The sequence below is a fragment of the Serinus canaria genome, chromosome 4 (assembly GCF_022539315.1).
Source record: "Serinus canaria isolate serCan28SL12 chromosome 4, serCan2020, whole genome shotgun sequence".
Lineage (NCBI taxonomy): Eukaryota > Metazoa > Chordata > Aves > Passeriformes > Fringillidae > Serinus > Serinus canaria.
In genome coordinates, this window is record NC_066317.1 from 40037056 (window position 1) to 40060897 (window position 23842).

At 35.6% G+C, this 23842-nt stretch overlaps 1 protein-coding gene across 2 annotated transcripts; it reads right to left on the minus strand.

Moving 5' to 3' along the window:
- Positions 1–429: 429 nt before the first annotated feature.
- PDLIM3 (PDZ and LIM domain 3) lies at positions 430–23542 on the minus strand. Of its 2 annotated transcripts, XM_009100785.4 has the most exons (8): positions 23193–23542; positions 17748–17899; positions 16296–16380; positions 10507–10574; positions 7270–7533; positions 4540–4667; positions 3305–3416; positions 430–2413 (listed from the first exon to the last, which is right to left on the minus strand). In XM_009100785.4, the coding sequence occupies exons 1-8, from the start codon at positions 23283–23285 to the stop codon at positions 2224–2226; spliced, it is 1092 nt and encodes a 363-aa protein (XP_009099033.1). In that variant the 5' UTR covers positions 23286–23542; the 3' UTR covers positions 430–2223. The 2 variants fall into 2 exon arrangements, with proteins under 2 accessions (XP_009099033.1, XP_009099040.1); XM_009100792.4 differs by lacking the exons at positions 7270–7533; positions 10507–10574 and adding an exon at positions 11026–11213 and having other exon boundaries at positions 23193–23513.
- Positions 23543–23842: the final 300 nt, after the last annotated feature.

A 23842-nucleotide genomic window follows, 5' to 3' on the forward strand; every position in this document is an offset into this window, starting at 1 on the left:
ATTTAGGCCAGTACTTGCAATTAGATAGGCTAAGCTTCTGATTCCATCAAAGCCACATCCAACTTCAAACCTCCCAAAACAGCACTACATGATGATGCAGTACCGCTGAACTTACCCCAGACTTCTTGTATCTGCATTTCCAAGACCTTCCCCACATATACAATTGGCGTGTTAGGTGTGTTAAAGAGAGGAGTTTTGAGTCTTTAGTTTGGAAAGCCCATGATCTCATTCAGTTTTAGAAAGCCCTGGATGTGTACTCAAATGCCTGATATAAAAATTGTCTTTCATTCTTGCCAGGGATCTGATCAATCCAAAGCCCTCTGCTCTCTCTGACTGAAATCCAGACCTCTGTTGTTGTCAGGTCACTTGACACTCACACTTCCTCATTTTCCATACCAGATGAAAAGAAACACAGAATATGTACCATATGTAGTAGATTTATTTTTACTTTTAGTTACTCCACAAAGACATAAAAATTAAACAAACATTTGAAATCATGAATGATATTTTAAGTTTGTAAAAATAGACATTATGCACACTCTTATTTTCAAAAGGATTTTCCGATTTATGAGCTTTATCAATGGAAACATGTTAATACTACACGTTTCCTCCATGATACCTGAGGAGCAGAATTATATTTTGTGCCCAAAAATAATTCAGGAACGAACCTTGAAAAGGGTGAAACACTTTTTTTTTTTAATCTTTGCTTTTGATATGGAAACGTAAGTAATAAATGCAGTGGCACACACATTTTTAAAACTTTTGAGTTCTGAAACAATACTTTAGGTTTATTTTGAAAAGTCTTTAAATGTGTGGAAATTGTATTTAAATCTTTGGGACCTGTGAATTTTTAAAATAAATTTAAGGCATGGATAATTTATTTTGATTCCATATTCTACTTGTATTATAGGCTTCTTACATTATAGAATGGGAAAACTACATAAGATTGTTTGTCTCTGGTTTGTTAATTTTTTGCTAGTCTTGTGGACTTGATATAAAATTTTGTAGATTTTTCTACTTTAGAGCAGGTTCAAAATACCCCAATAAAGAATGTATGACTTGGATTGATGTTTTCTAAAAGTGCTAAGCATGCATTTACCATCACGTGTGTTTATGTGGCTGGCACCTACCAGAAAACAATGTAATCCTTGACGAGTTTCAGAAATTGATTACAAACCCATATTCCTTCAGCTTTTTGTTTTTTTATTCCTTAAGACTTCACCAGGCTTTTTAATAAAAGACCTTGCCTTTGCATATTTTAATTAACATTTATTTTCAAGTTGTCCAAGCTTTAATTTACCAGTAATAAAGATATTGTGATGATATTTCCCCATTGTTTCTAGTATGGAAATTGAAATATGGAGATACAAAAATCCAGAAAAGTTTTAAAATTTGTTTTCATTCTCAATTCACAATGAATTCACAATTCCCATTAGAGTGTGAGGTTCTTTTTCCAAAAAAATAATTTGTGTGTGTGCATGCCTTAGAAGAATTTTCTGCAAAGTGAAGTGAAAGTTGATATCATTTCAAAATCATTAAGACAACGTAGAACTTTTGTTTTGCTTCATACTAACCAATCTTTATTATACTAACCATTTATTGTGTGACTTGACATTTTTTTTTTATCACAGTTGCTGCATCAGAAAATTAAGGCAATATAACCCCAAATTCAGAGCAAAGTAGCAAAACATGTTTGGGGCATACATTAATGATAGTTGAACAGTAGCAGACATGAACAACTGCTTGTTTTATACGAAACATGTAAAATTGCTGCTTTTCTAATCTGTCAAGTTTCTACATTTGTAGCGGTCCAGCCTGTAAGACTTTGATGGCGTTGGTGTTAGCACAAATACTTAATTTGTGTTTAAAGTAATGTCTTGCTAACAGCACTTATGTATATTTTATATATGTGTGTGTGTACATAATGCCGTAGCATTCATGTAATACCTCAGCTGTTTCACTTTTTGTATTCTAGGAGAACTTTTTTAGTTTATACTTCCTTGAGTTATATTTACAGTTTCAAACCCAATACTTTAGCAGAATTTTGCTGGTATAATATACTATTGCCGGCTAACAAGGACTTCTGCCTCTCTCAGAATCCCACAGGGAAAGGTTGAAAAGCTGCGACTTTGGATTTAGGCAGGAGTCCTGACACTCGTACTGCAGTTCTAAGCTGGTAAAGGCTTTTTGTGTGCATGCATACATTTGTGTGTTAACCTAGGACTAGCATTTTGGGTAAACCGTGACTGTTTCGTATCCCTCTGGTGGCCTCATGCGGGCGCGGGCGTGAGCTTCACAGTAGAGCTGGCCCTCCACAAAGAAGTAGCCTTTTTGTTTCAGGTTGAGGTCGCAGTCAGAGCACACGAAGCATTCCGGATGCCGGTATTTATCACGTGCCTTCACCACTGCCCCTCTGTATGGAAATAAGGACAAGAAAAAGCCCCAATTAATTCATATGAATTTAAATGAGAAAAGAAACTGCAGTAACCTGGACTATTATTAGGTGTCCCTGCCCACCGTAAGGGGGCTGGAACTAGATGATCTTTAATTCCCTCCCAACTCAAACCATTCTATGATTCTATGATACGAGGTATGTTCTAGGTATTTATTTTAAGGCTTTACAGTTAGTCAACTTGTGGTTTTAGAAACTACTATATAATTTAAGGTTGGATGCTGAATTTGAGTGGTTGACATAAAATGCTGTAGAGTTGATCACATAGTTCATGAGCACTGGAAAATGAAGAATTTGAAGAAACATGTTGGTTTGGTTACAAGACAGAAAGCACAGCCTAACCTATCAAAAGGGTGACAAAATGACTTTCAAAACCACATTGCTTTTTCTTCATGTGTGGGTTTTCTCAGTTCATCATTATCTGTGTTCTTTGCTGAAGTTAGTGATGTCAATCAAGTAGAAAACTGTTAGTTTTAAAACAGGTCTACAGAGCTTTCTGGATACTCCCACTGGGTTGTGATGCTTTGCATTAACAAAAAATTTTTGAGAATTCACAGCCTGACACAGCACAGGATGGGTAGTGCAGGTTTCATTATGTAATTGTCAATAGTTGACTTGCAAAAGGTCCTGAGAAATCTTGATTAAAACCTCAGTGGTACTTTGTCAAAACTTATAGAATCTGTATTAAAATTCTTGAAGATACAGGCTATAATTTGACATTTAGAACAATATATTTTTATGTCTCTATTCTCTAGCAGCATTCCGGGAATGCACTTCTGTAATTTGCAGTGGTGTTTGAGGGTGACGTGTGCTTGAGCTGGGGATTTCTAAAACTAAGAAGAAACAACTTACAGAATCCCACTCCCACATTTGTCACACAGGGGCACTTTCTGGACACCAGGCATGGCAGTAGGTATCTTTGTTACAGGTGCTTTCACACTTCTTGTTCCCACAGGGCGCCCATCTGAGAAACAAAACAATCCTGTTATGTACAGGCTAATATAAAAGCATCTGATGCAGTTAAGTGCTTTTCTGCACTTTTCTGTACTTTCTGTACTGCACATACACTTCTGGATGTATTTACAGGCTTTCATTTACATGAACAAACTAGTCCCACTAGAAGAGTTTAGTAGGCCAGATTCCACCTCTTCAGAATCAGGAGAAATATTGTGTAAGCTGTAGCCAAAAGCAAGTCCAAAAGAGATTGCATATGCAGTGCTCTCTGCCTCATGGACATCACCTAATTCTCTGAGATTAGGTCTTGGATATAGCAGAGAGGGGAGGAGGATTGGACTTTAACACAGAAACATGACATAATCAAGACCTATTGTCAGAAAGCTTCTTTTTTATATAACCAACTGTACAACAATTTGGAAAGATTAGTAACATGGTACGAATACAAAATAATACCAAAATACAAGAAAATGTTAAGATCCCTCAATGATATATATGTAGACAATTGAATGTCTCAATTCGTTCTCTAGTAAATATTGATATATAAACATAAAAATTTTAAATATTACCTTTTAGGTTAGTTTTCGTTGTATTTTGCTCTTTATTCTTACTTTAAATACAACAAACTTGCAGCCAAAATAATTTTCTTTTCAAAACTTCCTAATTTGAAGGAAATATGATTATAAATTAGATTGTCTTCGGTTTTTATTTAGAATGAAGAGGAAATAGGTTTTAAGTGGATTTCAGGGGTTGATTTAAATTCCTCCTTTCCTGGATGAGGAAGAGGGTGTTTTCTTTCTTGGTGTTATGAGTATAAGCAGCCCAAGAATTCTCACAGACAAAACTTTATTGTTCAGTTAAAGTCAACTCTGAATATTAAAGATGTTAAAAACGGAGAGGAGATTCTGGAAAATGTGATCAGCATCTGCATTGTATTCACAGAGAAGACTGCTTGCTGTACAAGCAAGGAGGGGAAATGGCAGGAGACTGGTGTGGTAACTATAAGGTTGGGAATGATTTGGGCTGTCAGAAATTCTTGTATCTCTAATCTTTCTTATTTTCTTCATAAATTCCCCCCTCCCACAAACATTTAAAAATCATTTGAACAGACAGAATATGTTGTTATTAACCACCTTCCTCGGAGACTAAATTCTGGAGCACCTTAAAGGAGCCAGACTGGCGCGGCTGACTGGGCTCCTCCTGGTTGGCATGCAGCATCTTGTACACATCAGACTGAGACATTGAGTTGGGAGATGGGTCACTGTGTTAAAGAAGGAAGAGCAGACAAAAACAGTTTATCAAACATAACTCTAAAGCAATGTCTCTACCAGGCACAGAGTATGATTCAGGAAGCAAACATAAAGACATGTTCCTACAACTACTAAGAAAATTTCTTCCAGGTTGCATTGCTTTATATAGCCTCTTTTTGACTAAAAAGTAATGAAAAAAAAAATCAGTGCAACTGTTACAAAAATAAATCTAGAAACTATTTTAAATATTTCCATAATTACTGTTTTGGCTCTACTGGCATTTGAGAAAAGACCATTTAATCTCAAAGTAGTTTCATTCCAGTAATCATCTGCTGTATTACCAGGTTCTCTCTGCTATGGCATCCTGAAGTTCCCTTTCTGCAGCAGCTGCTCTTAAGAATGTTGTTAAAATCACAGCTCATGCCTTTACACAAGGTCAGCCAAAACCTAACCAGTCTAATCTTTTGGGAGAACATGACTTTTCAGTTAGCTCGATCACTAGGTAATATGGTGATTATTTGGCTAAGAGAATTGTTATTTATTAAACGTACAGAGATTACAAAAGGAGTGAAATAAGTATTGCAAAATAGGAAACACTGTAAGGTGAATACTGAAAAATGGATGTTCTATTTCTTAATTTAATAAAAATAAGACAAGGATTTCTTTTGCAATGGCAGTGTTATAATAAAAATATAAAGCAATTTATTGTCCAGCGGGAGTTGATGGTTGAATCTCAAATGACCAGTGAGACAAAGATTTTCCCGAGAATATTTTAAGAGGTATTTTAAATGCTGCTGAATATTTCAAAGTGTTCATGATAAATGGCATCCTAAGTAGTCAAGAGGAAGAGTAGAGGTCTAAATGCACTGACAGGAATTAGACTGAATATGTAGCATTTGTAAATGTCATACACTTACTGGGGGTAATCAGAAGCATCCAAATTTACTTTGATGAAGTCTCTTGTCTTAAAGCTACATGCACAAATGTCCAGTTTAAATTTCCTGTTGCAATTGGCTTACTACTGTCCACAAAGAATTAGATTGGGTTTTCCTTTTGATGGTTTGGTTTGTTTCTCCAGGTAGCATCCAAGCTGCCAAATGGCCCAGTAAGAGCAGCAGCAGTTGGACATTGACCCCTGTTGGTTAAGTGAATTTTTTTATCTTCATCAATCAGTAGATTTCTTTGAGCTGTCTTTAAGCTGGTGAAAACACTGCCAGTTTCTCTTGTCAGAAGCTTTTAATGAATAGAAGTAGTGTAGTTTTTACAGGTCTTGACAATGTTTAATTAAACCCCTGAATTCTCTCCTCTTTACTAAAATATTTATAAATAGAAAGCAAGTGATAATGCAGTTACATACAGAAGGCAAAAAACCCAGACACAAATGTGTCATTTTGCATTTCTTAATGCATTCATAGTGAAAGCCATCCCACAGCAAGAGACATTTCAAACCTGCATGGAGACAGTAGGTGATGTCACAGGCAGTGTGAAATCTGATTCTTTGGGCTTAATCCATTATTTCACAATAATGAAACAGCAAATTTTTCTTTTATTGTTCTCTAATTGTTCTGACTGAGCATAAATATTCAAGCAATAGAGTAACTTCACTCTAAAAAGATTTAATGAACTACAGTTTTTATTAAATAGGGTGAATCTAAATACTTTTATATTAATATGGATTTTTTTGTTAGCAGCAGCCACATTCAGCAAGGTGCTGAAGAAGGCTCAAAGGTGCCAGTGATTATTGCTTATATAAAATATTAAGAATTTTCTTTAGTTTACATCATACATGTTATGAATTATTTACTTAAGTGCTGTTGTAAAACAGGAAAATAGGTTACTATCATGCAAAGATAAAGATAAAGCAACCTAAATGGTGAATTCTTTCCTAAAAAAATGAATAGTGCTTTAAAACTCTTCATTGTATAATCAAAATTTTTATCCATATACATAAGGATCCTACCTGGCTTCAGTTGTGCACTGAATAAATTCATTATTCAGACATGGATTTGTAGGCCTACAGTAAATTCTGTCTCTTTTATACAAGATCTAGTTGTAATGAATGTCTAGAATGGGAGTTAAGTATCTAGAACACTATAACCATTTGTAATATTTCCTCATCTTCGCAACCTGAATTTCAACAGTAGATATAAATTCATTTATTATTATTATTTTATGAATTATTAATAAGATGAAAATATTAAATCATTACTAGATATCTATATAACTCTCTATATATCTATAACTATCTATATAGTTATATGTAGATAATATAATAGTTTATTTAAAAGTTTTAAATTAGGAGGGAATCAGAGTCTTGATTTGGAGTGGTCAGTCAGGTAATAATCCAGGTAGTATCATAGTTTTTTATTTATTAGCTTCAATTCTAAGATTATTACCTATGAAATATTTATTTGTACATTCTGAAGGACTCCTTTAATACTTTGGGTTAAAACCCAGAAATGACTAATAATTTAGTGAAAATATTGAATGGTTTTAAATGACTTGGTTTCTCTATAACCTTTTCTCCCTTTTTCATAGAAACAGTGTGATACTATTTTTTGGTATATTTTAAATTTGTGTATTCATAAATATTATAGATGCTGCTCTAATTACCTTATGACAGGTGTTTCCCCCAGAGCTGTAGAAACTTGGCCTTGCAGTGTTTCCATGATATTGTCATCTGAGTACAACTGCATAGGTGTGTTAAACTGGGCGTGCACAATCTTGACGCCGGGAAGCTCCATTTCCAGGGGGACATTAGGGGCCATCTTAGACACCGCTTTCAGCTCCGTGGGGCAGATGGAGCTGACCGTGCTAATTGAAGAGGGGGTGCTGCGCCCACTGCCACAGTCCAGCCCCGAAGGAGTGCTGCATCCGCTGTGTCCATGGCCAGAGGGCAGGAAAGGGTGCAGCGTGCATGGCATTATAGAGAGTGAAGACAAAAGGACAGGGGTACGGTGATGTTAACAGTGCTGAAAAGCATAAATGGAACGAGCTCCAAAAAGCAAAAGTACAGAAAGTAGAGAAAAGCAAAAGTACATGTAGTCACCGATGATAGTTTTCCTATAAAAAGAGTCTATCAAGGCCAGCTATAAAGCAGTCCTTAAAATTCTGGCATGCATTTTCTTTAAAGATAGTAAAAATCCTTTGATAGATGAAATAATTCAGTATATAATAATTCAGTATATTAATTTTAAATGCTAGGTATTATTGAGGAATAATTAAGCCTCCCTAAAATTCTCTGTTCTAAGTGAGTAATTCTTATAATCTATAAAAAGGGTAGGAGCCAAACTTTATGTAAGTTGTTCATGTCAGAGACAGAATAAACACCTGCAGCACTGGAAGAATCCTAGACACATCATTCCATTTCTGTACCTCACAATTATCTCACTACACTGCCAAAAAACTACTATGAAGTAGTATAAAATAACAAATGTGACATTATCTAGTTTACTTAAATTCTAGAGTAAGATATTTATGAATCTTTTAAAACTAGATTAACAATTTTTTTAAAAAAAGTATTTGTTGATCATTGCAAAGAAGAAAAGTTACTAAAACATCCAGGCTTACTTTTGCTTTTCTTACAGTGTTTCCAGTAGAATGTAAAGTGGTCCTTCACAAGAACAATGGGTTAATTCAGAGAATTAATCTTACAGCTTTTGAAGTAGACTTTACACGTAATTTATATATAAAAAATAAGAGGTACACTTTTCAAAAATATTAGTGTTGCTTGACATGACTGAAGTAACTGTACACCAGTTCAACATATCTGGAAAAAGATTAGCAAAAAATGTGAATATTAGACCTGAAGTCTTTTTCAGTATTGCTATTTTGAACACTTCAGTCTTGTCTGCATAGTACCCCAGAGGCTTTCTTTGTTAAGGGGTATTTCTTTGCTGTTGCTGTGAAACAGCACACAACCAAATCTTTCTACAGTCATTGGTTAATATTTGTGTGATATTCTGAGCTGTGGGACAATAAATGCTTCATCTCTGTCCTCCAGCCTGATATCAAGGTTGTGGATGGTTCTTTCCAAGCTGTGTAAATGTGGGACAATGCTCTGTTTCCCAGTTTGATAGGACAGAACTCTGCCCCAGTAGCTACTCTTGGGTGGAGTAGAAAACCCAAAACTCTCCCTTTGATTCAAAGCAGAATTTGTGTAGGACCACTTTCTCAAAGTTTTAAAGGCTTTTTTCATCAAAGACACATCAAACAAAAGCATTCCTGAAATGGTAGGCAAGCCTTAATGCAAATATAGTTGTGCATCATTACCAAGCATGAGTCAGCCAAAAAATTCACACAGTGCAACATACATATTTGCAGTATTTTCTTTTAGAAGAAACAATACTACCATTAGATCCTACAGTAGAATAAGTTCTGTCAGTGCTAATTGAGTTAGTAAATGGAATGTAGCAGGAAAAGACTAGAAAAAGCACAACTCTCACTCTCGCTATATGAAGCCAAAATAATATTAAACAGAGTAAATTACAGGAAAAAAATAACCTATATATTAAACACAATTTCCAGTTAGTTTTACCAGAGTAAAGTCCCAAATTCTGTCCAATGTCCAATCCATTAGCTCAAACCCAAAGTCCACAATCACGTCTTCTTTTAGTCCCAGTCCTATTTAGCCTCTGCTGTCTGTTCTAAAGGGATATTTAGAGCTGAGGTGGTGGTTTGTTTTTTTGCTGTGTTTAGCAATGGATTAAGTCCAACTGATGAAAATTAGTAGGAAACTGTGACAACCAAGGTTTTGTAGATGTAACTCCCTCTGTCAGAGATTCTGGTCTTTGCAAGTGCAGACCTTCCCAGCACTAGAATTCCAGACAGACCTTGCCCAACTGAAGTTCTTAAACTTGTCTCATTGCAGTTAGGGTAGTTTTTGCACTTTACTTTCTTCATTGTATATTCTGGTAAAAGGCCATTTACTTCAACATTGTCATGGAAAATACTACATCATTTTCATTTCTGAATTGTAAAATTAGGCTTTTGATACTCATTTGATTCTTCATAAATCTAGGCACTTGTAAAACAGTACCTAGTGGTCCCAGAGCCAGCTTTGTGTGGTACCTAGTGGTCCCACATACTGCTATGGCTAGAAAGGATAAAGGATCACATCATCCCTCAAGCCCTTTTGAGCTTCCTTGTGTTTTTATCCCCAGAGTTTGCATTGGTTTTGTGCCCTCTGTAATAATGAAAACCATCACCAGTTAAGACAGAGGTATAAATAAAATAATGGCTCTAAATAGATAAGATTTTCTGCTTTAGAACTTTACAAATCTATGGCATCAATTTTACTACTTTTAGCTCAGCAGTAGATTGTCCTCTGGAAAGAGGTCTGCTGAAATGAAATTTGAAATCTCTGAATGGCCCAGCTTATAACTCTCTATCTTTAGCTAGCTTTTATTTATATGTCGGCTATTATTTATATGTAATAACTAATATATATGTACTATGTGGCTATCTTTTATTTAGAGTCTTAACAAATTACACTGTGTTTGGTCAGAAGAAGTTCACAGTGCCAAAGATCTGTAAGTGTACAATGACTGGTGCTGCACTGTAAACTGAATCATGGCTGCAGTTACTTCAGACTCCGATCAGTATAACTGAGATGGGAGTGTAGATACACTTTCTTTTGGAAAGAGGAATTTGAATTTCAAGCCTGAGCTCTGAAAGTCAACTATTTAATTCTTCTTGTTTGTTTGTTTGTAATTTTAGCTTTAGGCTGTCTAGTACTATAAATAAATTTCAAATGCATCAGAATGCTTAATTAATGTCAAGGATGAGTATCTGTCCATTAAAAAAATAACACCATGCATCAAATCCAGCACAGCACTCAAAGTTTATAACCTGCTTCGGCCTGAGATTATGAAGGGTTTGGGCCGAATATTATGCTTGTGTTCAAAGTAGTTGATGTCCTGTAAAGAAAAAGAGATATAATAGCCTTTTTTGGCCTACAAATGCTCTTTCAGTCATAATGCTTTCTAGTTTAAACAAGCTAACAATGTTTACAAATTTTAACCACGAAGTAACCATGTTTAGTTTGTTCATTCCTGGTGCTCAAAATACACTGTAGTGTTCAGAAACATGCAGAGTAGAGTGCAGTTACAGGAGAGAAGGTTGGAGGGTAGTGTTGCAGCCCAAAGTAGAGGGCGTATTTTAGCTACCTGCAGCATTGCTACTAGAAAGCTGAATGGATAGTTCTTGGCGTTGGAAAAAAAAGTTCCTTTGATCACCCTTTTTTGGGGTAATGAATAATCTCCGGAATTTCAGAAAAAAACAGCAAGAGCTGGACTTTTAAATGGAAACCAGAACAGATAATGATATCCCACAAATGATGATGTATCATAAGTAAGTGCCAATACTCACTTTTGTGCTGAGTTAGGAATGAGACCCCTCAGTTGTCCATGAAGTGCGTCTTGAATATTGCCCGAAGAATAGAGCCCAATTGGAGAATTATAGGAGGAGCTCACTACCTGTCTTTTGTCATCAATATTTGCTGCTGCAACAAAAGGCTGGGCCCTTCTGTTGTGAGCCGTACCAATAGGCTTGAATTCCTGTACATGATAGGCAGACAAAACACACAGAGCTACAATGCACACCAAAGCTAGCCATGAGTAAATCTGACAACACCAGTATTGTTAATAACTGCATTTTTACTTTTGCAACTCTGCTATTTTTCAACTGGTGCAAGCATATTATATTTTTCCATGAATTTCGTATATATTACTTGAGCCATACACATTAATTTTTCGCCACCAGGAAAGCAGAAGGCTTAGAAGAAATGGGAGGGATGAATGTTATAGTGACCTTTCATATTGGTCACCAGATTTGACATGGTTTACATTATTCTTTTAAAACATTTAATGTATGCTTATCTTAATTTCTTTGCTTTAGTGCTAATCTCTAGCTTCTTCATTTTCATCACATAGTGATAGGGGGACTTACAAAAGTATGATTTTATTGCATGTGTCTTACCTAGAAAACACATAATTTTTAATGTTTATTTTAACTGAAATAAAATCTTGAACATACAGCAGATTGAGGACATTCTTCTGAATGTATTTAATTTTTAGAGCATATCTGTGTATCAAAAATTGCACTGCTCTATAATTTAATGTGAAATCAAATAAGTAAAACCCAGAAATGGGTAAATTTGAAATCATTCTGCCTATGTGCCCATATTCTGCCATACTTTTTTTGTCATATACCAGGATAATTTCTTCAATTTGTGGAATTTGAAAGGATAAGGTCTGGAAATAAAATCTCTTATGGTTTATCAGATATCTTAATATGTCCTTCTGTAGTGGTTGGCCAGAAATGATAAAGACATTTGCATGAAAATTCACTTGTTTGTATTCTGTGTATTTATTACAGTGTCCTTTGAGGCCCTTCCAGCTCAGGTCTACTCATAAGCCTCAGAAATATGGACTTTGAAAAAAAATAATGTTGTCATCTGCTGAGGGTTTTTTCCCTTTTCCCACAGTGAGTGAAGAACTGCTGCAGTCCATCACATTGTCCTGATGGCATGTGGCACTCTTTGGAAACAGTGCTGTGAGAGCACTTGAACTTCCATCCATATGGAATAAAAAGTTTTTGTTTCTAACAAAGAGGTTTCCACAACCCAAATTGGTCTTTTCCTTAGAAACTTGAACTTGCAATGTTAAGATAGCAGAGGTCATTAATACTTCAATTTTCATAGAAATTTTTTCCAGTTCTCCAGTTTGGGTTTGGTATTGAGTTCAATTTTTATACAACGGTTTAGGATCAGACTAAAGAAAAGTCATGGATATATAGAATATGCAACCAGAAAATGCAAACAGTAAAAAGCAGTTTTATTAAATGAAAATGTTTAGCAGCGTTGCACTTCAACAGGCTACTGAAAGCAGTAATCAGATAAATGAGCACAAAGATTTTACTTGCAATTCCTTCTGTCTGTCTGATAGAACAGAGTTGCAGTTAACAAAATGTATTAGTAAATGGAAATAATCGAATGGTTTAGGATCATGGCTACTTAAGGAAAGATATTAATGTCAAGGTATTTAAAATTGATTCAAATCCATGTATGATACAAAACAAACAAAACCAACTGCGAACATTGTAATTTCATCCTCTTATTTCATTTCTTATGGAGAGATGAACAGAAGATGTGGCATCAAAACAGCATGTTTACAATGTAACAGTTGTGAAACAACTTGCAGTTAGTGAGAATAAAATTCTGCTTTCCTTATCTATTATTATAATCTAATATTATAATCTTTTAATATAAAATGTCAGTGACAGAACATACAGCAGCAAAAATAGTCCAGCTCTTGTGTTTATTTGATATCATGGAATCTATGAAAAGTCCTCTTTTAGTTCAAAAGCTAAATGAGAACTGGAAGTTGTTGAAATTTCAAAGTAGCAATATTGGAGAATTATAGTACTTCATTTATTAATTATTTTTCCCAACCAACTGATTTTTTTGCAGGGCTAGCTACATTTTTGCATTGGTACAGGTGTGAGGAATAGAAATAATGTAGTACCAAAGCCTGTAGAAATGCATCTATCACTGCTTATATGATGGCCTTCCTTGGGGTAATTGCTGTGACAGAACACAAATGTGTACATTTTGGAGGTACCATGTGACTTAAATCTTTGTCTTTGAATGCTGTGATAAAGAGAGGTAGGTCCTCAAAACTAGCCCAGCACAATTGTATTGTTTCAAAAGTTGATTATAAATGGTAATAGACTAATAACTTCTTAGAACAATGGGTTGTGTTTTTCTTAGATTTTAATACTTATCTACATGCATAATATATCTCCCAGGAATGCATCACCTCCTTCATGGTCAAAAGTCTAGTCTGACTGAACGTTCAAAGTTAAAAGACAAAGATAGAAGTAAGAAAGAAAAGTTGAAATAAAAACAATTCAAGAGATTGTGGCAATGAATACAAAATTATTTTCAATGAGGTTAAAGGGATTGTAACAGAAAACATTTGAGTCGTCATTCTTTTACATTGACAATACAGCAGAAAACATTTAAAAATAATTTTATGATAAAATTTGCCATGTAATGGTTTTGTTTTCTCTTTCTACTTATATTTGTTGAGAATCTTATGTTCTAAATTGCCTTTTTTCAGAATACAATGTGTTTGTACTAGTAATTCTTCAAGTGGTCTGCTATTTCCTATTATTTATCCATCACACTATAGATTGCTCCAGACTATCAAAATCAGGGTGGCTGGTTTTTTGTGTGGGAATGTGTAGCTCTCAAGAGTGACTCTCAGTCAGCCACTTACAACTGTGAATTAGAATTTTTGCCTCAGTTTCCTCTTAGATTTAAAAATGGAGAGAGCTTTCACTGTGCTCCAACAATTGCCTGTATCAGTCTCCAGGTGGCTTTTGGGAGATTCTCAGGCTGATTCAGAGGTTTGCTACAGTGTGAGGGTTCCTTGTTCCATAGCTGTATGTGGGCACAATATTTAATTGTTTATCAGGTTTCACATAGCCATCTCCATGAATCTGTAGAATAATTTTCATTCATTGAAGCTGAAGTAAGCATTCTTTGGCCAAATATTTGGCCACATGGCTAAACAATTTAAAATAGGATTTCCGTTCATTTGTAAGTATCTTTTATTAGCTTACAAACTTGAACTAGATACTTATTAAGAAGATTGTGTGAGTCATAATTTGTTATTGTTATTTAGTTGGCTCATGTTTTAAATAACTGACTTCTCCTAATGTCCTTAGTGAATTTTAAAATGTCTCTGATGACAATGAAAAAAACTGATACATTTATAAGATCTATGAGCTTTTGAGTAATTTTGGTTATTATATAAATAGAAGTCAGTGGTTTTCCATTTCTGCACACCAGTAAATGTATGCAATACATTTTTTGGATAAAAGAGTTTTATATTTGAAGTAATACATTACTGCTTTTGCATTTTTCTCCATTCATCTTGGCTTCAGTGACTGTATTTTTTGTTAGAATTCAGCAAACTCTTTTAAGACTTGGACAGCACAGGTTGTAGTTGTGCAAAAATTTGTCATTTGAGATTCAAGAATTTTGCTGTTTTCTACATTGGTATACATGCTTCTGCATCACATGTTGTGACTAAATATGCTGTAAAATTTAATATTTAATTCCAGCAATTGTAGAAAAATAGGCTATATGTATTTTTTATTCCACAGGAGTGGTGGATACTCAGATGCAAGAATTTAATCTAGTATGTAAAACATTCCAGGAATGGTTTAATATATTTGCTTGCAAGCATTGCTACTTTTTGGATACCCACTATTTATGAAATATACTCAGTACTCCTGAACTTCCTAAAAATGAAAAAGAGATATACTAAATGAAAATGCTGCCTGTTTAATCTAGGAGAAACAGTTTTGGTGATTGCTCAGACTTTCAGTAGTCTGCCAAATAGCACTTAGTGAAATCTTGTGATCTATTTTTAAGGAACTGTCCTTTTTAGGAATGCAGCTTTCATGCAGAGGGATTGCTCTTGTGTCATGCATGCCTGTATGGTTTTCTCTATAGCTTTTTAGTGAATTTGTTCCATTGCAAGTCATCCAATGTGTATCCTAGCTCTTCCACAAGAATATGCATTTAAAATAGTTTTGTTTCTTCACTATGGTATTTCTGCTACTGAAGAGGCTATATTATTTCTGATGGAGTTTGCTGTATCACTTAATGCAAGTTTTAGATCAGAAAGAAGAGAGAGAAAACACTGAAATGCTATATTAATGTTTGGGAGCATCTCCATGAAAACAGAATAGGTGGAAGTATTTATTGCACAGGGTTTATTGAAATGGAACCTAGACTTACATTTCTTTTCCCTAGGATACCACAGAATAAATACTTTGACATATTTGCTTTGAACCTGGCCTTCCAGGATCAGCAGAATATTATTGCTGCTGAGATAACAGCAAATGTTTATGTAGGTTAAAGAGGAATGACAAAGAAAAAAGAAATAAGGGTGAGTTGTAAGCAGTAGCTAGCTAATTCACTATTAGCAATATGAAGGCTTTGACTCATAGTAGCTTTTTCTTTTTTTGAGTTTGAAAAGAGAGATGTCTGTCAATTGATTGGATTTGCTTTAGTCATATACAATGATTAAGACTTTCCTAGTCAGAAGTGGTGAGTGATTTGCTTATTGACCTGTACATGGGTCTTGTGTGAATATGTAAACTTCAGTTCTGTGGCATAGTATAAAAATGTGTGGAGGTAAAGAGACCCAGCTTTTAAAGATCTCTCTGTTTAACTGACTACATCAAAACGAATTTTGTGATCTGATGAGTTCATCACTTAGGTACTTGGTATTTATTCCTCAATGAAGAACTTCCTCATATGACAGAGAATCCCTAAAAGAGTTAAAGTAACTTGAACTGTAGACTCTTAAGGGAGAAAGAGAATTTGTTGTAGCTTTTTAATGTTTTGTTTTGGTTACAGCTGAAAAATCAAAAACATTGAGTTAGATAAAATGGTGCTCCTGGATGTCATAATCATGGTGGTTCTTATGAGCTTAAACTGGCCAATTATGGATGAAGTTCTAGTTTTAGAAGTTCTAGAATTTTAATGACCACAAGACAGATTTTTTTTTGAGTTTAAAAAGGCAAATGAAAATGGTTGGGTAACTTTTCAGAGTTCATACCTGAGGTTCAGCTTCCAAATTTATCTTGAAGGGATGTGCTCTGCCATCTTCTGAAACTTGTGGGGACCATAATTTAGTCCCTGCCCTAGAAAGAAAAAGAGGCAGAATTTAAATAATTTGAATTCCTATAGAGTTGTGTATGTCCCCGTAAATTATAATGCAGCTTGTAAATCTGCAGGCTTTTTCTATGCTTTTTTAATGTTTTGACATAAAAATATGTCAGTGATATGTAACTGATACATATTAAATGTATTTACTTTAAAAAACTTCTGTATGCTATTAACAATGGGAGATAGGTTGTTAATAGTTACCAAATGCAAAAGGAAAGGGAGATTAGTGCCTTTCTGACCTGAGCTAACCAAACTTCTTAGTTTTTTCTTTTTTTTTAATGGTTACTAGAATTATTGTTGGGTCCTCAGAATATTTTATATGAATAATTGAATATATTAGTAATATATTAGTAATAAGCCTAAACATAAATTTATTTTTTAAAGACCACAACTTCCATGTCAAGCCTGCTTTTCAGTGTTGAAGTGCAGTCTAAGTATGCCAAATATTTGCAAGGAGAAACTGAAGTTGCACAGATGATTCTTTCAGTCATGTAGACAGAAGTAACAAACGTGAAAATATCAGTCATAGTTCTGTCTGTTTTTATTGACAAAGTGAATTGGGGCAGATAATTTTAAAGTAGCATAGTAGTAATGCTGAATATTAATCTGGTGCTGCTTGTTGTATATACATTTATCTCATCTTGAAACCGACTTCCCAGGATAGTTGTTAACTGGCATATCAATCTGTAGCAGAACATTGAATTAACAGAAGGAATTTTTAACTAATGTGTGTGCTCTAGTAATTCAACAATACTCCTTTGAGAAAAATAAACACTTTTATATTTCAAAATAAATATTGTAGTCAGCTACCATAAAGAGCTGCGCCTCCTTGAGAGCCTCGAGCCTTGAGAACCTTGAGGTTAATCAGCCCTGTCTTAGTTTTGGAGACAGCTGAAAGAGTGTGCCAAGTGATTCTGATTACATCCCCTAAATGGGATGATGCAGTGGTAGCTTTATGTGTGGTTGGGAGAAGGAGGCATGATAAGCACCTGTGGCTGAGAGAGTGTTAGAGCAGAGAGGTCACTAAACAACTGACACTAGATGATGATTTTATGATTTCCCCAAAACATGAAGAACTGCTTGCTTACTGACAGTAAACAGAGGACTTGTGCAGTCAGCAGAATTACAGTGTGAATTATTTGAGAGAAGTTATTCTTTTTGTGCCTACAAAGATGAGTTCTGGGGAGTCTTGCTTGATCTGGAGTTTAAGAGGTAGGTCTGGTTGCTTGTAATTTTAAGGATTTTGGAAACTTCCTCAAACTATTTTAAATAGTTACCCCATCAATTGTACTGTTGATTGAGTAGTATCTTCTTTCAGAAACAGGCAGACATGTACACGTACCTCTCTATTTTCAAAGAAAGCTGATGTGTAGCTGCTTTGATTCTCTCCTGGGCATCATTATGTGTCATGTTCTCTGTGCCTAGACCATCAATAGCTATAATAACATCTCCAGGGCACAGGTTGGCGGCTGAAGCCTTGCTTCCAGGTGTAATCTGAAAAGACCAAAAGGTAACTGCTTAATCACCATGCATGCCCAAAAATTGATAGAGAAAATCACATTCCCCTATTTCCTGTTGGATGGGGGAGGTATTTTGCCCAAGACTCTGTAGTTCTATTGTCAGGAAACCATAAGAATATTTTATTCATCATAACTCCAAATTAGGAAAAAACTGTCTTCACCTTTCTGCATTAGTCTCTACTCTGATTTCTGTAATCACTGTAACTCATCTTTAAATGTTATTTCTCCACTGCCATTGTAAATATAATTTGCTTGAAAAAAAAGTTATGTTTTCACCTTAAAAACACCAAGCAGTAGAAAAGAACTGGTAAGAAATTGTGTTGCTGAACTCCTCAAAGTGCTTAATTTTAAATCCCATGGCATTTAAGTAACGGTGGCCCTGATCCTTCATGGTGGTATGTGTGGTGCAATTCATACTTTATCTACATGTACCACCATCTGTGACATTCACAGAAATAGCCCTAAAGTTATCTTTCTATGCTTGATCTTTTCTTTTTTGTCTAGTTGACAAACTTCTGTATGGTTGTGAAACAAATTGAAATGCAACATAATTTTGCTTTAAAATAGCTTTTGTAGAGAGGCCATGACCTTAGATGTTACTGAAGCTTGTTCTAGAATTACAGGCCTCTGTTTGCAAGAGGTGACTTCTCCTGCCACCAAAACACTTACACATACCACATACACAAGAGGTCTTAGGTCACTCAGTGGGATTTCCGTCCCCTACGTGTGTATTGCCATTTTGGGCAACTCTTGATTACCTAGACAGCAACATGAAATTGATGCCTGTAGCACATAAACTTCTGAAATTCAGCTCTCAAGCAGCAGAAGGGACAAGTTAGGTCATGCAAAGTAACATTAGCTGCCTATTTGTAACTAAATGAATTCCAGTGTGAAGGCAAAAAAATGTCAATATAGTCTTATTTCCAAATGCAGTTCTTTTATCTGTGGCATATATTAAATGAAAAAGCTATTGGAGAGAATTTTTCTCAGTATGGATTGTGCTGTAGTGAAAATATGTGTTGTCTTGACTGCAAAACATGCTGTGGAGACATTTTTCAGCTCTGATGTTTCACAATTTTCCAGCAAAGGAAGAGAGTAAGCTGCCCAGTGTACTTCCAGCATGTTCTCAACCCCAGCTTTGGTGAAGCTGGCGGACTTGTCTCTGAAGGGGACACTACTGTCAACATAAAAGCCAAATAGAAATTCTTTTTACTATGAGTTGCACTGTATTAGTATTGAAATAATGGCAAAAATCAGTGAAGGGGGGTAGTTCTCTCCTCTTTCCATCTGTTAGGTGAGTCTAAATGATCAAAGATTGTTTTGTGAGCTCTTTTTCTGCATTCCCCTGTGTAAACTTATTTTTGATACCACTGTAACAAACTGCAATGCATGCGTTATTATCAAGTCAGGCCAACTTTCCAAAGGGGTGGTTGTAGCCAGCTTCAGACTTTTACACCCTCAACCTTCAAAAGAATGGACTTGTGTATTGTGTGCTTAAAAAAGTGTTCAGGTGCCTGAGTAATCTGTTTGAATATGAATCGAGGAAGCTGTTTATAAATTCTAATTCTGAAGTTTCCAAAATTGTCTACTTCTCAAACTTCAGCAACTGCAAGTGCAAATGATCAACACTGAGACCACTTATACCACTACAATAAGACAGGGGTTGGAGGTATGATCATTCTTCTTCCTTCAACGTGGAATTGCTCCTGATTTGGCTTAGCATTTTGTGAATATCTCTGCAATGACAAACTGCAGCAGAATTCCTCGTGTTCCAATGTGACTGTTGATGCTTTAATACCTAACTGGGCAAACCAACCATTCTTGGTTCCCTCTCAAGAGTGAGTTAGCTTGTATAACCCTTACGGAGGTTACTCTGCAGCTTATGTGTTTTACACGTCACAACAAATCATCTGCTGTACCTGTGACATACTGCAGCAAAGCCCTGAGATAGTGATCCTGCCTTATAAAGTAGTGTGTCTGCCTAGCACAGTACATTCCCCTGCAGCTGTGCTGCTAGCAGAACATGCCCTGCTCTGTGTTGCTCCTAAATCCCTTGGGTTTTATAAATTGTCAGCAGCTGCAGTGGTACCTCATAGGTGTTTGAATGGGGTTACCATCATTTGGTGGGAGCAAGGAGGGAAAGGCACAGGAGTCAGTATTTTCTATTCCTTGGCTGAATTGATCCTTCCCAAGCTCCTGAGATGTCCCTTGGGCCTTAACACCTTAATGGGGGTGCTGAGCTCTACATGCCCAGGCCTGCTAGGCTGCAGAGCAGGCACCTGCCCTGAAGACTACATTTTATACATTTTATTAAAAATATTTTTTTTATTTTGAAAAAATTCCCATTTTATAGGAAGGGACCACGTTGTGCAGTGCAAGATATCATGGGTATGATATTGATATTGCGGGCACCTCAATAATTTAAGTGGTGCTGTTTCTTCCACTTGTTAGTGACACATTATCTGTGTATTTTGAACACTTAGAATTGTGTTGTGACAGTAGTGTTTGTTGCTTGCTCACCCTGGCTTCATGAGGTAGATTCTAGTGTTGCTTTGGAAGAATTTTTGCCTTGCTCTTCAGGCCATGTCTGCATGGTATGCCTGTTACTCCGGTATCCTAGGTATCTTGGATTTGGATAAATACAAAAATATGTGTTGGTCATTCAGATGTCACAGACTATTTAACCACATGAGGGTCAAATGTCTCCAAGGAAACTGAAGAAAACCTCTCTGCATCTGATAATAGACTTGTAAAGCTTATCACCTTACAGCATCATAAATATTTCAGGCTCTGTGTTATTTGAAGGGAGCTGAATGTCTGTAGACAGAGTGGCTAAATGTGAAATTGAGTTAATATGAATACTTGCATTGTGATTAGTAAAGCTCTATAAAAATAAAATAGAACTTAAATCTAGAGTTGATAATATTTTACCATTCTCTCCAAACTGCAAAGTTTCAATTGTTCCTGTAATCAGTTTCATTAATGCAATTTCTTTGCATCAATGCAAAGTTCCAAGTATTTTAATATTTTCAGTCTTTGTAGTTAATTTATTTCTTTTTATTGACCATAGTAGAATTTGAATGTGTTGATTTTTACTCCCCTCCTGTTCTTCCCAGTGATCATGGTCTGTAGTTTTTGCATTTGCTTGAAACAGTCAAAACAGCAGAACAATTTTCTCATGAGCTTTTGAAGTGACATCTGTTCTTTAGACAGGTGGATAATGATCTCTTATGTCATCTGTCTCTCTTAATGAGTCCTGATAAAAGCTGTCTCTTGTTGAACAAGGACATAGCCAACCAATCTTAACACCTGTCCAATTATTTTATTCAGAAAATATTTTAAAATAATTTATATTTATTGTTTAGTTTTTCTTGTCAGGACAGTTAAACCTAGAGTGAATGGGCTGCTTATGATAACTTTTACAAAAGGAACACCTAGACCCCAAGAGGCAGGACTGGTGAATCTTTTGAAATGCTCTCTATTTTTTAAGGGGTATTGCATGAACACTTAATTAGGGACTCTTCTAAATGTATGCACTGGCAACAAAAATACTAACTTTAAATAAATTGACTGTTGATATTCTTAAACCTGAGCTAAGCAAATGTAACCTTTTTTTCCTATATCTATGTATTTATGTATATATATATATTTCATTGTATTACTTGAAACGTGATTATGAGCATTTCTGCAATGGCCTATGTCTTGTGAGGCATTTGGTAGGTATGAGTCAACTGCAAAGTAATTTATTCTTTAGAAAGTTTTATTTATAGTAACATCCTTTGTTATTGCAGTTTTAAACTTCGTTGCACTTAATCTAAACACAAAGAAAATACAAACCAGACACTGCTAAAATATTTTTCATTAGAGATAATGGAAACTATTTTTCTTTTAGAGGCCCATAAAAGGCAATGAAAGCCCCAAAATATCCAGAGATTTTTTTTTTTAATTCAATGTTTCTGTCTCCTCTTTCTTCAAAGACTTTGCTATATTCTATGAGTAGTTGTTATGTAACTTAATTCAGTCAAATAACAGCATTTTAATTTACTTCTATTTAAAATACATGATTTTTTAATGCTTTTAAAAATCTGGAATGAATCACTAAGTTAATTTTTACTAGTTAATATGTGAAAAGATGGTCCTTAAACTTTCTATTGATTCTTGTTTGGAAGCATATTTACTGCAAGACATCACTAGTGGTATCCATCCTTCAAGGCTTTTGACATATACTCAATACCAGGCAAAGTGTATATAGTGAGTCATAGTGTAGGGCTTAAAAAAAAAAAAAAAAAAAAAAAAAAAAAAAAAAAAAAAAAAGGCAAAACCAAAACACTCCCCCCCCTCGTAGCAGTTTGGAGGCTCAAGGAATATGTGAACCTGTATGTGGTGTGTCTGAGGTCCTGAAAAGCAGCAGAAATACAAGGAGAATGAATTCTAGCCTGCAGTGCATTGAACACAATTTTTAAAGTATAGAAATTCTCAAGATGTGTACCCTGTCTGTTGAGCAGATCCACATCTGTAGATGCAGGGCAGCTGACAGTGTGTTGTAGGCTAGACTGATGGAGTCACTGGTTTCTTGTATTGCAGCTAGAATCTCAAAATCCATGAAAAAGAATCGAGGCTCAAATTCTTACCATTTACTGGGGCAGGGTAAACTTTTAGTTTCTAAATATGGCAAAACCCACCTAATAACCCACCCTCTTTCCTATGCAGGACTGTATAACTTTCTAATAACTCACTCTATTAACATTCATGAAAGTGAAGACTTTTAGATATGTAAAACCAGTTATTTTTGCCTTTACTGGCAGCAATAAAAAACTAGAACTAGAACTTGGTTTAATTAAATAAGAGCCAGATTAATCTGCAAAGCACAAACTCTCAGGCATGAGGAGCTGCTGCCAAGCAGTTTTCTCCCCCAGTGATCAGAGAGGCTAGTTGTGGAAAGCATAAAAGTGAGGTCTTGCTTTTTGTAGGTTTAAATGTAGTTTTGAAAGCCGAGGAAATCATGCCAGAGTTTTTCTGCTGCCAAGGCACTTGAATTTAATTTTGAGATCTAAGTAGAAGTGCAGTTAGTCTCTTAGACCAATCACAGAAACATGTCACACAGAACTTGTAAAAACTCTTAGTATTCAGCTGGCTTTCCTCAGAACTAGCAGCTACTTTTTTATCTACTCACAGCTTTTTCTGCATCTCTGAACTCCAGAAAAAGACAAAAATCTACAGCAACTATTTAATAGAATAAATAGAAAGGAAATGGCAAGAGTACATACCCTGGTTATGATTAAGGGTTGGTTGAAATCTATTCCTCCTGAGAGCCTGAATCCCCAGGGTGACGGTCCTTGGAGAACAACATTTTGTGGCATTGTGGACGGATTTTCCTTGTTACTGTTCTTTTTTCCTTGGGTCCGTGTGAGGAGTTGAGCTGTGGGAGGAAGGCTGCTGTCAGCAGAGCACCTGCCAGACAGGCCAGCCGACCTTTTATCCCTCCTAAGAAGTTTTACTCATTCCAAAGCTGTGGGCACTGCACTTTATCCCTACTCTTTGGGTGACGTCAGCCAGTCCCTCGGCTTCTCCACCCACAGAGGGGAGTATCACACTCGGACAAATAAAGCTTGAATGCTGGAAAGTTTACAACAAATGCATCAACGTTATCTGCTGCTTCAGCGTCCCCCTCAGCCCAACAATCAGTAAGCTTCAGGATGCAGCGTCCTGGTTTCTTAAAGGAACCTCGTTGCTCACTTGATATCACGCTGTTTATGTTGCTGGTGTTTGATTCAGCTTTGCAATGCAGTGCTTTGACTTCGTACATGACTCTGGTTCATGTAAACAGAAATACTAATAGGGAGATTTCCCTCTCAAGGTCTTGTTTCACATCTTGTCTTATTTGTAATGTAATAGTGTATTGCATTAAAAAGTCCTT